A 12,592-nucleotide genomic window follows, 5' to 3' on the forward strand; every position below is an offset into this window, starting at 1 on the left:
TTATTATAAGGCACTAACACTTTTTTTGGCAGGCACATATGGGAGAGCATCAACGGTCTGAGAAAAATTTTCAAGTTTTACGACCCAGAGCTTCTCACAGTGCATGGGATCAACGATGAAGAATGTAGTCGGCCTTTTGACGATGCGGCAAGACGATTGGCTAATTGGTTATCATTAATGAACAACAACCACCAAATGTTCTTTATTCCTTGGAATATCGGGTAAACTTTATTAAATTCTTTAGTGCTAATTGTTCATTTCTATATTATGTCTTCAAATTATTTTTATACTATCTTACTTATATTCCAATATAATTTTCTAGGATGCATTGGACGCTAGTGGTGGTTGCGCCAAGGAAAATTATCCATTTAAACCCTGTAAAAGGCCGCCCAATTCCCGAAGAAATAGAACAAATGATCGGAAGGTAATAATTTAATGACTTCTTATGTAACGAATTTAAATTAACTAACGAATTGAAATGCTAATATAATTTTCCTAAACAGGGCATTCATGTATATAGGGGACGCACATCAGTATCTTGGCCCGTGGCAAGGAATTTCACAAGCAAACTGTCCAAGACAACCTAAAAGCCAAGAATGCGGTTTTTATGTTTTGAAATATATCACTGACATCGTCGCACGTGCCAACCCCAACCGTTACATACAAGATCAAAAAGCTGTAAGTTTTAATTATTGATCATAGTATATAAATTTTATAATAACAAATATATAATATACATATACATAAACTAATATAAATTTTTAATTTTTTTAACAGTTTGGTGGTAAGAAGCAATACGATCCAAAAACAGAATTGTTACCACTACAGCGAAAGTGGATCGAACAATTGATGGCGGTGATTCACGGTGACGATTGAGGTTCAAAGGACGAAGAATTTTTCTTCATTATGTTATTTTTATAGATTAACTTGTAATTAGATTTATTAACTTATTAATATTTTTAACTAATTTTACATGTTTGTGTAATATTTAATTACTTTTATGAAATCAAATTATATTTTTACCCAAATTTAATTACTATTTAATTTAAAATGTAATTAATATATAATTAAATTAAATAAATATGTAATTAATATATAATTAAATTAAATAAATATGTAATTAATATATAATTAAATTAAATAAATATGTAATTAATATATAATTAAATTAAATAAATATGTAATTAATATATAATTAAATTAAATAAATATGTAATTTAAAATTTAAATAAATATGTAATTTAAATTAAATAAAATAATATATAAATTAATAAATATAAAATTAAAATAATATAATTAAATTAAAAAAAATGAAAAAAACTGAAATCTGAGGAGTTTTGGTGCTCTGGTTAGTTACGCCACATATGGCGTCGTTAAGCAAAGCTCTAGAACCGACGCCATATATACCCCTATGGCGTCGGTTCTGCTAATAACCGACGCCATAGGGGTATATATGGCGTCGGTTCATATAAACCCTTTAGCGTCGCCCTGATCAGCGTCGGTAGCGAATTTCGCGAAAACCGACGCTGAAAGGGCTTAAAAACCGCCTCTAAAGGGTGTTTTTGTAGTAGTGTCTGCCTCTTAACTCAAGGGCTCTGGATAAAGGTTGGCCCAGTCTGCTAGCTAAATTTGGCCCTTTTTGATGGCTTTTCGTGCTTCATAGCAACAATCTCCACAATAACCTCTTTGAGATCTCGAGAGTCACTATGAATGGAGTCTTTAATAGGGTCCATGACGTGAAAGGCATCAATACTTTGGTGAGAAGCAAGCAAAGCAACTTGCCCATGGTTGCCCAAGGCAACTTTTATCTTCTTACTGGGCGTTAACTCACGGCATTCGTGTGCCGGTAATGACAAAACTAAACAGTGAGGATGGCGAACTTGAGGCATGGATTACATGTTAGGGGATTGTCACGATGTTTTGGTTTAAAAATATTTCATTAAAGATTATGATTCAAATAATTTTTGTAAAGCTTTATATTTTAAGGTTATGAATAAATAAATATTTTGTTTTAAAAATAATGAGATCTCATGCTTAGTTATTTTTCATTAAAGAAGTTTTTTATTGTCTTTATCTTAAATGGTTTTAAACGGACTAGCTACTGTAACGTCTCGGGAAATCGGGGCGTTACAGGTCATGCCACCTCTGAAGGTTGGTCATGCCACCTCTAAAGGTTGGCCATGCTAGGTTGGTTGTGCCACCTTTGAAGGTTGGTCATGCCACTTCCAAAGATTGGCAATACCAGGTTGGTCATGCCACCTCCGAAGGTTGGTCATATTGGTCATAATTGTCATGTTAGTCAGGCATCTACGTATATGTGTGTACTGTAATGAGTTGGTCCCATAAGCTATATATTAAATTAATAACTTAATTAAATTTAGCTATCTAATTAAACAATTTAATTAAATTTTTCGCTCATGATCAAGGTATACTCGATGGTCACTCATTGAAAGAGTGCCTTACAACCTTTTCTTCATAAATATATTTGAATATTCTTTTTTTCAAAATCAGAGTATAACAATAGGTAAGGAATTGAACATGAAAATTGCATTAAATCATCAATCGTGAGTAAATTAGGATAGCATTTATTTGGTACTCCTACAAATAGGAATAAGAGAGATAACACTTCAGTGGCAAGATTTCAGGAGGTGAAGAAGTTATTGTTTTAAATTTTTGATCAACGAGAAATCAATTTTGAGGCAGCGTTTGAAGCAACTTTGGCTTAATGTGGGTGATGAAAACAATAAGTTTTTTCACGCTACTAGTACTGGGTCTCAAAATCGTACAAACCATATTCATAAACTTCAAAATTAGAGGGGTGAGTACGTGGGTTGATTGGGAAAGTTGTTTATTAGATCTTATTACTATTTATTTCCAAGAGTTATTTAGGTCTTCTCATTCCAATTGGGCAGAAGTGATCAATTGTATCCCTTGTTCTATCACGATTGTCCAAAATATGGAACTTCTTAAACCAGTCTTGGAGAAAGAGGTCAAGGATGCTTTGTTTTAGATGCATCCAAATAAGTCTCCGAGCCTAGATGGTATGGCACCACCATTCTATCAGAAAAATTGGGCGGTTGTTGGTAGTGATGTAGTGAGTTTGGTTCGACAGTTTTTTGCTCGTGGTGTTTTAAAAGATGGCTTGAACAACACAAATATAGTCCATATTCCGAAGAAGAAGAGTCATGTTTCTCTTAGAGACTTACGTCCTATCTCTCTTTGTAATGTTTTGATGAAAATAGTTACAAAGGTTTTAGTAAATAGGATGAAAGGTTTTTTGGAAATGGTGGCTGATACTCAGAGTGCATTTATACCAGGCCACCTTATCTAAGATAATGTCATGGTCCTTTATGAAGTTATGCATTATTTGAAAAGGAAGCGTTGAGGAAATGGTGGAAATATGGCCCTTAAGATCAATATGAGTCAGGCTTATGATAGAATTGAGTGGGCTTATCTTGAGGCTATTTTGAGGAAAATGTGATTTCTTGAGTGGTGGATTCACTTAGTTATGGTTTGTGTTTCTACTTTGTCTTATCATGTCATTCATGATGGGCATGAAGATGGATCCAATTATACAATGTGGTGGCATTCGGCAAGGGGACCCTTTCGTCACTACTACAAAAGTGAGTTTTAATGACACTCTTAAGTGACATGCACAAAAGTGTGGGTCACTAAAAATTTAAGGGTGAGTTTTAGTGACACGCACAAAATGACTACAAATTCAGTGTTAGTGTCCCGTAATGCATGTCACCAAAGATATGAGGTGTCACTAAAGAGTAACTCCAATAATTTATATTATTTTTTTTTAAAAAAAAATATTGGCTTACAGTAACACGCCAAACGCGATTGGATAAACATACCCCAACACACTTGACTCGTCACTATATATATCATGTATTAAGAAAATCTTAAGTGGCTAAGTATACACTACTTAATAAAAAAACATTTATAATTAATATATTATTTTTATTTAAAAATGAATGTCTGTTTAAAAAAATAGTGATACACACGTATACACTAATTATTAATAACACACCAACACTTTACCTTTAATTTTTTTTAAGTAAACTATTTTAACTCTCAAATGAAAAGAAACCCTAACAGCTAGATATTTCTCTCGGTAGCCTCTTGATTTTCTCGCGTTCATCTCTCTCGATCCGTATGAGCGAACAACCTCTCTCTCTTTAAACCGAAGCCGACGACAACCCACCAATATGTTCTCTTCCTCTCAATTCTTTGTGCGAACTCAGCTCCACTGTCGGTCGTCGCCCCACAGAAACGCCCAAGACAGTAGCCTGAAGACTCGAACAAAGACCCCCCACTGTATTGGCGTCGTTATTATCCCAGAAAATTCGAGACCCAAATCGTGCTCTTCTTCCTCCCATCTCCGTCTCGCTCTGTCGTGGATCACTAGACGAGTCGCTATTCATGGAGATCCGAGCTACACCAACAACCAGATCTTTTTTTTTTTGTATATCTTTTAGGTTCTTACATGCCTAAAAACTTGTTACAGCCAGAAATTATTTGTGGAGATACTTAAGTTTTAGTCTTTTTGTTCATGAAAAATTGTTCTTGTTTGCAGGAACAATGGTGGCCTCAGTTGTACTCGAGTATACAGATTTATTGTGTACATTTTTTGTATTTGTATCTTTTTAATTGTTCATGAAGTTTCTATAATTTCCACATCTGGAGAATTTTATTTTCCTTTTTATTGCTTAGTGAGATTATAAAAAACTATTCTTCTAATTTTTTTGGGGCTTTTTTATTTTTACACTTTAAAACAGTTTTTTTTTTTTTGCATTTTTACGAAATTCTACATAGAAACCCCTATTGCAACTAGCGCTGCAACCTAAATTGCAACAAAAAATCGTATAGAAACCCCTATTACAACTAGCGTTGCAACCACTTTAATTAGAAACCCAAACTGTAAATTTGAAAAAAAAAAGTTAAAAAAATAGTATATTAGGTAATTCCCCTTTTTTTTGGTATAAAATCAGTGTAAAAATAAATTGTAAATTTTGTGTTTTTTTTGTTTCCATTTTAATTTTAGCACCAACTAAATAAATTATTAAATAATTTATTAAAATATTATATATTCAGCTAAAATTAAAAAATTAAAAAAAAAAAGAAAAGATATAATGTATATATAGTGACGCTCTACGAAGGACACCATTATTTTTGCAGTCTGACAAATGTGAGACTCTGAAAGGCTACAGTGACGCGCAGTGGGTGACACTAAAATGGTTTAGTGACCCAATCTGAAGGGTCACTAAATACTGCTTTTCCAGTCACCCACATTAGTGACACGCAGTGATGTGTCACTAAAAAGATTCAGAATCTCTCAATGCGTGTCACTAAAACTCATTTTTGTAGTAGTGCGTATTTGTTTATTATGTGTGTGAAAGGGCTCTCTACGCTTATTCATAAGTACAAGACTAAGAAGTGGATTCATGGTATTAAAGTTTGTCGGTGGACACCAGTTATCTCTCACATGTTTTTCGTTGATGATAGTTATCTTTACTGTAAAGCTACAATATCTGAGGCTTTGAAGGTGTTGGAATTGCTTTAAAAATATGGGAATGCTTAATGTAGAAAGTTAATCTTTCTAAATCTTTAATTTTTCTCAGTACTAATGTGAGATCACCATCACATGTTTCTCTTTGTCACACTCTTAAAATGGTGGAAGCTAATAAGCATAGTATTTACCTTGGTTTTCCCAAACCTTTGTGTCGTAACAAAACAACTATCCTGGGTTTTCTTAAGGATAAAATTAGAAAGAGAATTCAACATTGGGATGGGAAATTACTCTCTAGAGTTGGGAAAGAAATTCTCATTAAAATGTTTGTGAAAGCTCTTGCTAATTTTTCCATGAGTATTTTCCTACTTTCTTTGGATGTGACTAAGGATTCAGAAAGATCCATTACCAAGTTCTGGTGGCATACTAATAGCTGTCAAGGTAAAGGTGTTCACTGGATCCGTTAGGATAAGATGGCTATGCATGAAGCTTAAGGTGCATGGTTTGGTCCCATGATTTTAATCATGCTATGTTAGGAAAGCAACGATCGATGGAGATTTTTAACTCAGCCAAACGATTTGGTAAGCGACGAAACTATATAAAGCTCAAGATTTCTACTCTGGTTCATTTTTAGATCCTGGGCCAGCCTTGGCTTCTTGATGATTCAAATCCTTTTGTTAGTTCTGTTTCACCTACCTTGGTCGGTAATAAGGTATCATCTCTGATGAAAGTTAATGCATGCTTGGGATTTGGAAGTTATTTTTGATGTTGAATGCTAGAGATCAGAGTTGTATCCTTTATATTACATTGAGTAATCACGAGTTACAAGATAGAGTGTTTTGGAGTAAGGAAACTTCTAGTCTATATAGGGTTCAGAGTGCTTATAAAATCCTACAATCTCAAAAAGGAGTTTGGCATCCACATGATCGTGATAGTTTGTAGAGTAAGTTAACTAAAAGTACCCCCAAAGGTTCTCAACTTGCTTTGGAGAGCCTTATCTCATTGTTTGCTAACCTTAACTCAACTGCATATTAAAGATGTTCTTGTGCAAAGCACATGTCCTGTGTGTACCTTAATAGTAATATGTGGAGAAATAACTGTTAGCAAAAAATTTATACAACTGTATATTATTTATTTATTGTTCATTAAAGGATGAATTGCTTCTAAAAAATTTATAATGAAGTACTGAAAGTAGTAACTATATCTATATGGTTTTGTGTGATTTAGTTGCTTTATTTAAGAGAGTATTATGCATAGCAGGGCATATTAACATAAGGACTAGTTACAACAAGTTTTGAATTTTGATTGTAGAGAAAAGGGTCTCTTTTGTATCTGCTTTGTTTGGGTTATGGATGACCAGTGAAACATAAGCATACATATATAGTGACCGATTGAATGAAATTAATAGTGACTAATTGTTCATGTTTTGTGCAGTGATTTTTAATAAAGAACATGACACGAGATTTGCAAAAAGTGTCAAGATTGTTGCTAGGAGCTTGGGTCTCTTGAAGATTGATGATATAGTTTTAGCACAAGACAATGCAGTGGAATTTCAATAAATAAATTGTAAAGGATGGCTATGTTTTGCTGTTGATCTTATATTTGGTCTAGTTGTTGTCTAGTATTTTGTCTTTTGAATTATTTGTTTTTGCTTATAATTTAAATGAATGTAAACTCCAAATTTAAAATTAAAAATAATTTTATAAATTCGTTTTTAAAACTAAACATTTGTCACTAAATAATTAATTTATATAATTATTTATTTATTATTGCCAACTAAAATATTTGGTTAAGAGTTTACATTAATGGAATTCAAATGATTAATATATCAAATTTATTGTGACTAAATGTAATATATTTTGTGACTAAATTTTAGTCATAAAAAATAACACTATTTGTCACAAAATATTTTAGTCACTAAATTTTTTCTACGACCGACTTTCAGTGACTAAATGGCGACTAAAAATAATTGGTCGTAAAAAATTTTGGGTGACTAATTAATGACCAAAAAACTAGTCGGCGAAAATAAGTTTTTTTGTAGTGGTAATGCAACTATTATGAAACAATATTAAAAATCAGAACAGTGTTTCCACGTACGTAACTCTATCTACATGTCTTTTTGTGATTTAATATGAACAAATTTACCATTAGAAATTTGGAAAACACGAAAATACATCAGGATAAATATTTTACTATAGTATTAATGTAATTTTTTTTGGATTATACTTGAGTTAGATTGTTTGGGAACTCTAGTTCAACTTTTTGAGATCTCCATTTCATGGATCTGAAAAATTAAAGTTAGGACATTAGTTTTATGTGAATTAAATTGGATTTCTATTTAAATTCATAGTAGTTTTCTGCACTTTTTTTTATGAATTCAAAACAATCCCTATTTTTATTGATTTCGCTCGTCTTTTCAGGTGAAGTCGCCGAAATTAATAGCGGTCTCTTTCTGGTTGAATTTCTTTTCGGTTGTGTTGGGTTACTGGGTGGTTGCCCGAAAGTTTCATCAGACGAAAGTTTCAATCCCAAGAAGCATGGATCATGAGTTGAATGTGTGTAAGAGATATTTGTGTAATTTTTTTTTTATTTGGGCTTTATATTTATTTATTTGGCCAGCTGGAAGTATTTTTGTAATATTATTATTTTTTTTAGTTAAAACTGAAAAAGTCCCATAAAACAAATAATCACAAATATTTTAATTATATAGCACCGCTCATCGAATCATGGCCTACTACATTTATTTTATACAAATAAGAATTTAATTAAAACATGATTTACAGAAAGTAAACACAAAGTTGTTTAATTCAAATAAAAAAAATACAAGTTATTTAATATATATTCATACATATATATATAAAGAAAGATTAGACTTTTTTTTATGTAAAGAAGAAAGACTATAATAAATTTATTTATATTAATAAGAATTTAATGAAAACATGATCAAGTATACACACAAAATCTTTAAAAATTTTTACACTGAAAATACAAAATACAAAATACACAATTATTTAATTTATCTAAAGGAAAAATGTACACTTTTTTTGTTATTTATGAAAAAAAGAAAGACTGAACTTATCAATAATATATTAATAAAAGTGTAAATTTATTGCCATGTGTATATTTATTTAAAATGTAATAAAGAATGACTAAAATAAATTTATTTTGTACTAATAAGAATTTAATTCATGAAACATCATAGAAAGTAAACACAATTTATTTAAAATTAAACAAACCAAATCAAGCACATAGAACAAATAATCACAATCATCCCAATTAAAGTAAAATGGTTGAATTTTATTATAGATATTAAAAAACTTGATGGTGTTGGCCATGATATTTGATGGCAAAATATTGTAAAACTAATAAAATAAATAAATTAATAATAATAATAAAAGACTAGCTATATATGTATTTGAATGGAATAGTAAGATGCTATTTAGGTAGTTATATTATAATTATTTATTGGTATGTATATCTAAGCTAGAAATATTAATCGTATTTGCTTTATGATTAACAAATGATGCATACACACATTGGTGATCTGGAAAAAATAAAAAGAAAGACTAGCTTGAGATAGATACATATATAGTCTTTATATATGAATTAATAATGTATTAATAGCAAGGTTGGTTGGTGTGTATTTTTATATATAGGTCTTTATAGTCTTTGTATATATGTATATTAAAATAAATTAGCTAGGTGCAATAATTAGTGTATAAATAGGTAGGAAAGTAAACATGAGAACTCATTAATATTCATCGAGTAAATTGAATTATAAATATATATATATAATTCCCTTTAGTCTTTTGAAAAATTAAACAATCAAAACAATGTCAGGAGCCAAAAGATTAGTGAAAATCATTCAAGTTGTAGATAATAGTTATCTCAGCGTACACGTTAATCCTGAGAATAATAAGGCGTATTTGAAATTCGATAAACTCCCTGAGAATAAAAATCTTGCATATTTTTATCTCATGGATGTTGTTGGCCACGAGAATAATGTACGCATAAAAAACGTAGAGAAAAATGTATTCGCGAGGCTCGATCGTAATAACCATAACTTTATTATGGTAGACGATGCGCTAGGTGAGACAGATGACTCTTTGTTCATGATTAGGCATGATGCACAGACGAACCAAAAGGCATTATATTGTGTGGGAAATGACAAGTACTGTGACTCTTTTACCCTAAGCCCAGCACAGGACTGTCTCAATGCCAAATCCTCCACAGTGGGCGAGGCTGCTAAGTTGGATGTCATCGACATTTAAGGGGTCTCTTCTATATAAATATATATATATACACACGTACGTATTCTGGTTTAATTATTTGGCAAAATAAGGGTCTCCCCTAGCTATATTAATTAATAACTAATATCTGTCTATGTGTATGCAACACTTAAATTGTTGCAACAGATAATTAGTTAATTAATTAATTAATATTGATCCATATTCATATATTTGTATGTCTTTCCATTTCCATGTACTTGTTCTTGATCATGAGTTCTCCTCTTTATTGTAATAAATAATTAAGCTCATCATGCATATGATGAGACTACGTACCTAGCTACGTACTGATCATCATCAGGGCTTAATTATTTATTAATTATATATTGTTTGTATTGTTATATATACTTTAATCTTGATCATGTTATATATTTTGTTAATTAAATAATATAAATTAACTGTCACACACAATATAATACATATATATATAAATATAATTATATAGCTACCACTTGTAATCCTTTAATTATTAAATGTCATGTGATCGTATACTTATTACGATCATCTATAAGTATTTATTTTCCTTAATACTATAGTTAATATTTAATAATATATAGCAATTGTATGACAAAAACTTGAGAAAGATACAACTTTGAAAAATTAATAATTTTTCTGATGATGTATAGAGAGATTAAAGAGGCTCTTAGTTGGGAAAAGAGCAAAAAGATTGCAGCTCGGCGGGCTGCAGGGTTCCCAAGCGAGACGCACGGGCGTGCTGCTGGGTGAATGACCGAGGTACGCGCGCGGATGGAGAGGCTGATCCGAGGGTCTGGTGCGCATGAGCACCACCCTCGACAGCCTTGAATCTCGATTTTCCAAAATTCATATCTTTCTCAATTTTTATCGGAATCGAGTTCCGTAAAAAACAAAATTGCTTAATTTTTCACAAGGAATCCAAATAAAATATTTTCAAAAATTGAAAAAATATTTTTCATGGAAAACGAAACTGTACAACATCAACATTCATCAACTAACACATAAACCACATGAAACCATCCAAATCAACACAGAAACATGCAATCATCGTTTTAATTCATATTACATGAAAGTAAATCATTACCATGGCTCTGGTGCCAGTTGTTGGAAATTATTTTACCAGGATCTAGATTTACTAACAAGTATGTTGGATTAACAACCTAATATGAATTCTAAAACAATGAAAATAAACACATATAAAGTTAGAAAACCTTACAGTGGGTGCAGCGGAATATTATGACTCCTTCCGTTCAGATCTCTAGCCCTTGATTCCTTTCTGTAGCAGAGCATCACTAAGATCTGAACTTGGATCTTCTTTTCTCCTTCTTTGATGCAGAATTTCCATAGTCTTACATACTATGATTGAGGTACCACTTGATGTGTGTGGGCACTACTCATCTCACAAGGATTTCGAAATTTTTCTCTCTTTTTCTCTCTTAATTTCGTGGCTTATGATCCATGCAAGAGAAGAGAACAAGGTTGCTTTATATAGGAAAAGGGAGAGCACAACTTTCCAAATAAACAGTTTCCTCTTTTACTGTGTAATTGATTAACTGCCTTATTTAGTGTGATCCGCCACTTTCCTATTTTTGCTAGGCTTTGATTAGCAATTACATGGCAATTAAAAAATGAAAATAATAATTGGGAAACACAAACCATGTGGCCGGCCATAGGGTGATATGGGCCTCACTTGGATTTTGCAGTTTCCTCAATTTTATTTCTATTTCTCCAAAAATGCCATTTTTCCAATTCTAATCATTTAAATGCCAAAACTAATTATTTAATAACTAAAATAGATTATTAAATAATATTGTCATTTAAAATAATTATTAATTAGACATGCAAAGTCTCTCAATTAATAATTAAACCTAGAAACCCTTTTCTTTACAATTTCATCCTTAAACTGTGAGAATTCATAAAGTAGACATAGTCTAACTTTTAGAATTATAATTGATTAATTAAAATCAATTAACTGAGTCTTACAAGCTGTATTGTCTCAACTAGTATGGGGACCATGGGTCTATATAACCGAGCTTCCAATAAGTCGAACTGAATTTACCAAGTAAATTCCCTAACTTATTAATTCCTCATTGAATCCACACTTAGAACTTGGAATTGCACTCTCAGTCATATAGAACGCTCTATATGTTCCATGATATAGATACGTCATTAGTTATCCATTGTTATAACCCTAATGTGATCAATGATCCTCTATATAGATGATTTACACTGTAAAGGGATTAAATTACCGTAACACCCTACAATATATTTTATCCTTAAAACACTTAACCCTGTATAAATGATATTTCACCTAAGTGAAATGAGATCTCCACCATTTATCTTCGTTTGGTTAAGCTCGAAGGAAATCATCCTTTACTTTATATTTGCCAAATAGAAGCTATAGATTCCATATTTATGTTAGCGCTCCCACTCAATTGCATTACCGTGTTCCCAAAATGTACGTATCACCCTGACCCAAAAGTAGGCTTAACTAACAAATCAAAGAACACGGATAACACTCTTGAGATTGAACCTAACCATATCAAGATTAAGATCATTTTATCTAGGATCAACAGATGATATTGAATTGAATAGATATTACGGTAAATTTTAATATATCTAATCAAAGTTCAATATCGGTCCCTTCCGATGTATACTCCATACATCCGATACTGGTAAACTTTGCCAATGTCCTGGAAAGGACATAACACTTTTCCAAGGTGTAAGAATACCTATCGCTGATTATACCACGTCAGTCTAAATCCAGTGTTCTGACAAATCAGGGAATAAACTTTTGAACATATAATAAAGATTA

General features: G+C 31.6%; 1 protein-coding gene across 1 annotated transcript; it reads left to right on the top strand.

Annotated features, from left to right (window-relative positions):
* The first annotated feature begins 158 nt into the window (after positions 1 to 158).
* LOC115721276 (uncharacterized) lies at positions 159 to 1,018 on the top strand. The gene is made up of 3 exons (XM_061108968.1): positions 159 to 424; positions 504 to 678; positions 778 to 1,018. Exons 1-3 carry the CDS (start codon positions 324 to 326, stop codon positions 874 to 876), a joined length of 375 nt encoding a protein of 124 aa, XP_060964951.1. The 5' UTR covers positions 159 to 323; the 3' UTR covers positions 877 to 1,018.
* The last annotated feature ends 11,574 nt before the right edge of the window (positions 1,019 to 12,592 follow it).

Source organism: Cannabis sativa, chromosome 2 (genome assembly GCF_029168945.1).
Source record: "Cannabis sativa cultivar Pink pepper isolate KNU-18-1 chromosome 2, ASM2916894v1, whole genome shotgun sequence".
Classification (NCBI taxonomy): Eukaryota; Viridiplantae; Streptophyta; class Magnoliopsida; order Rosales; family Cannabaceae; genus Cannabis; species Cannabis sativa.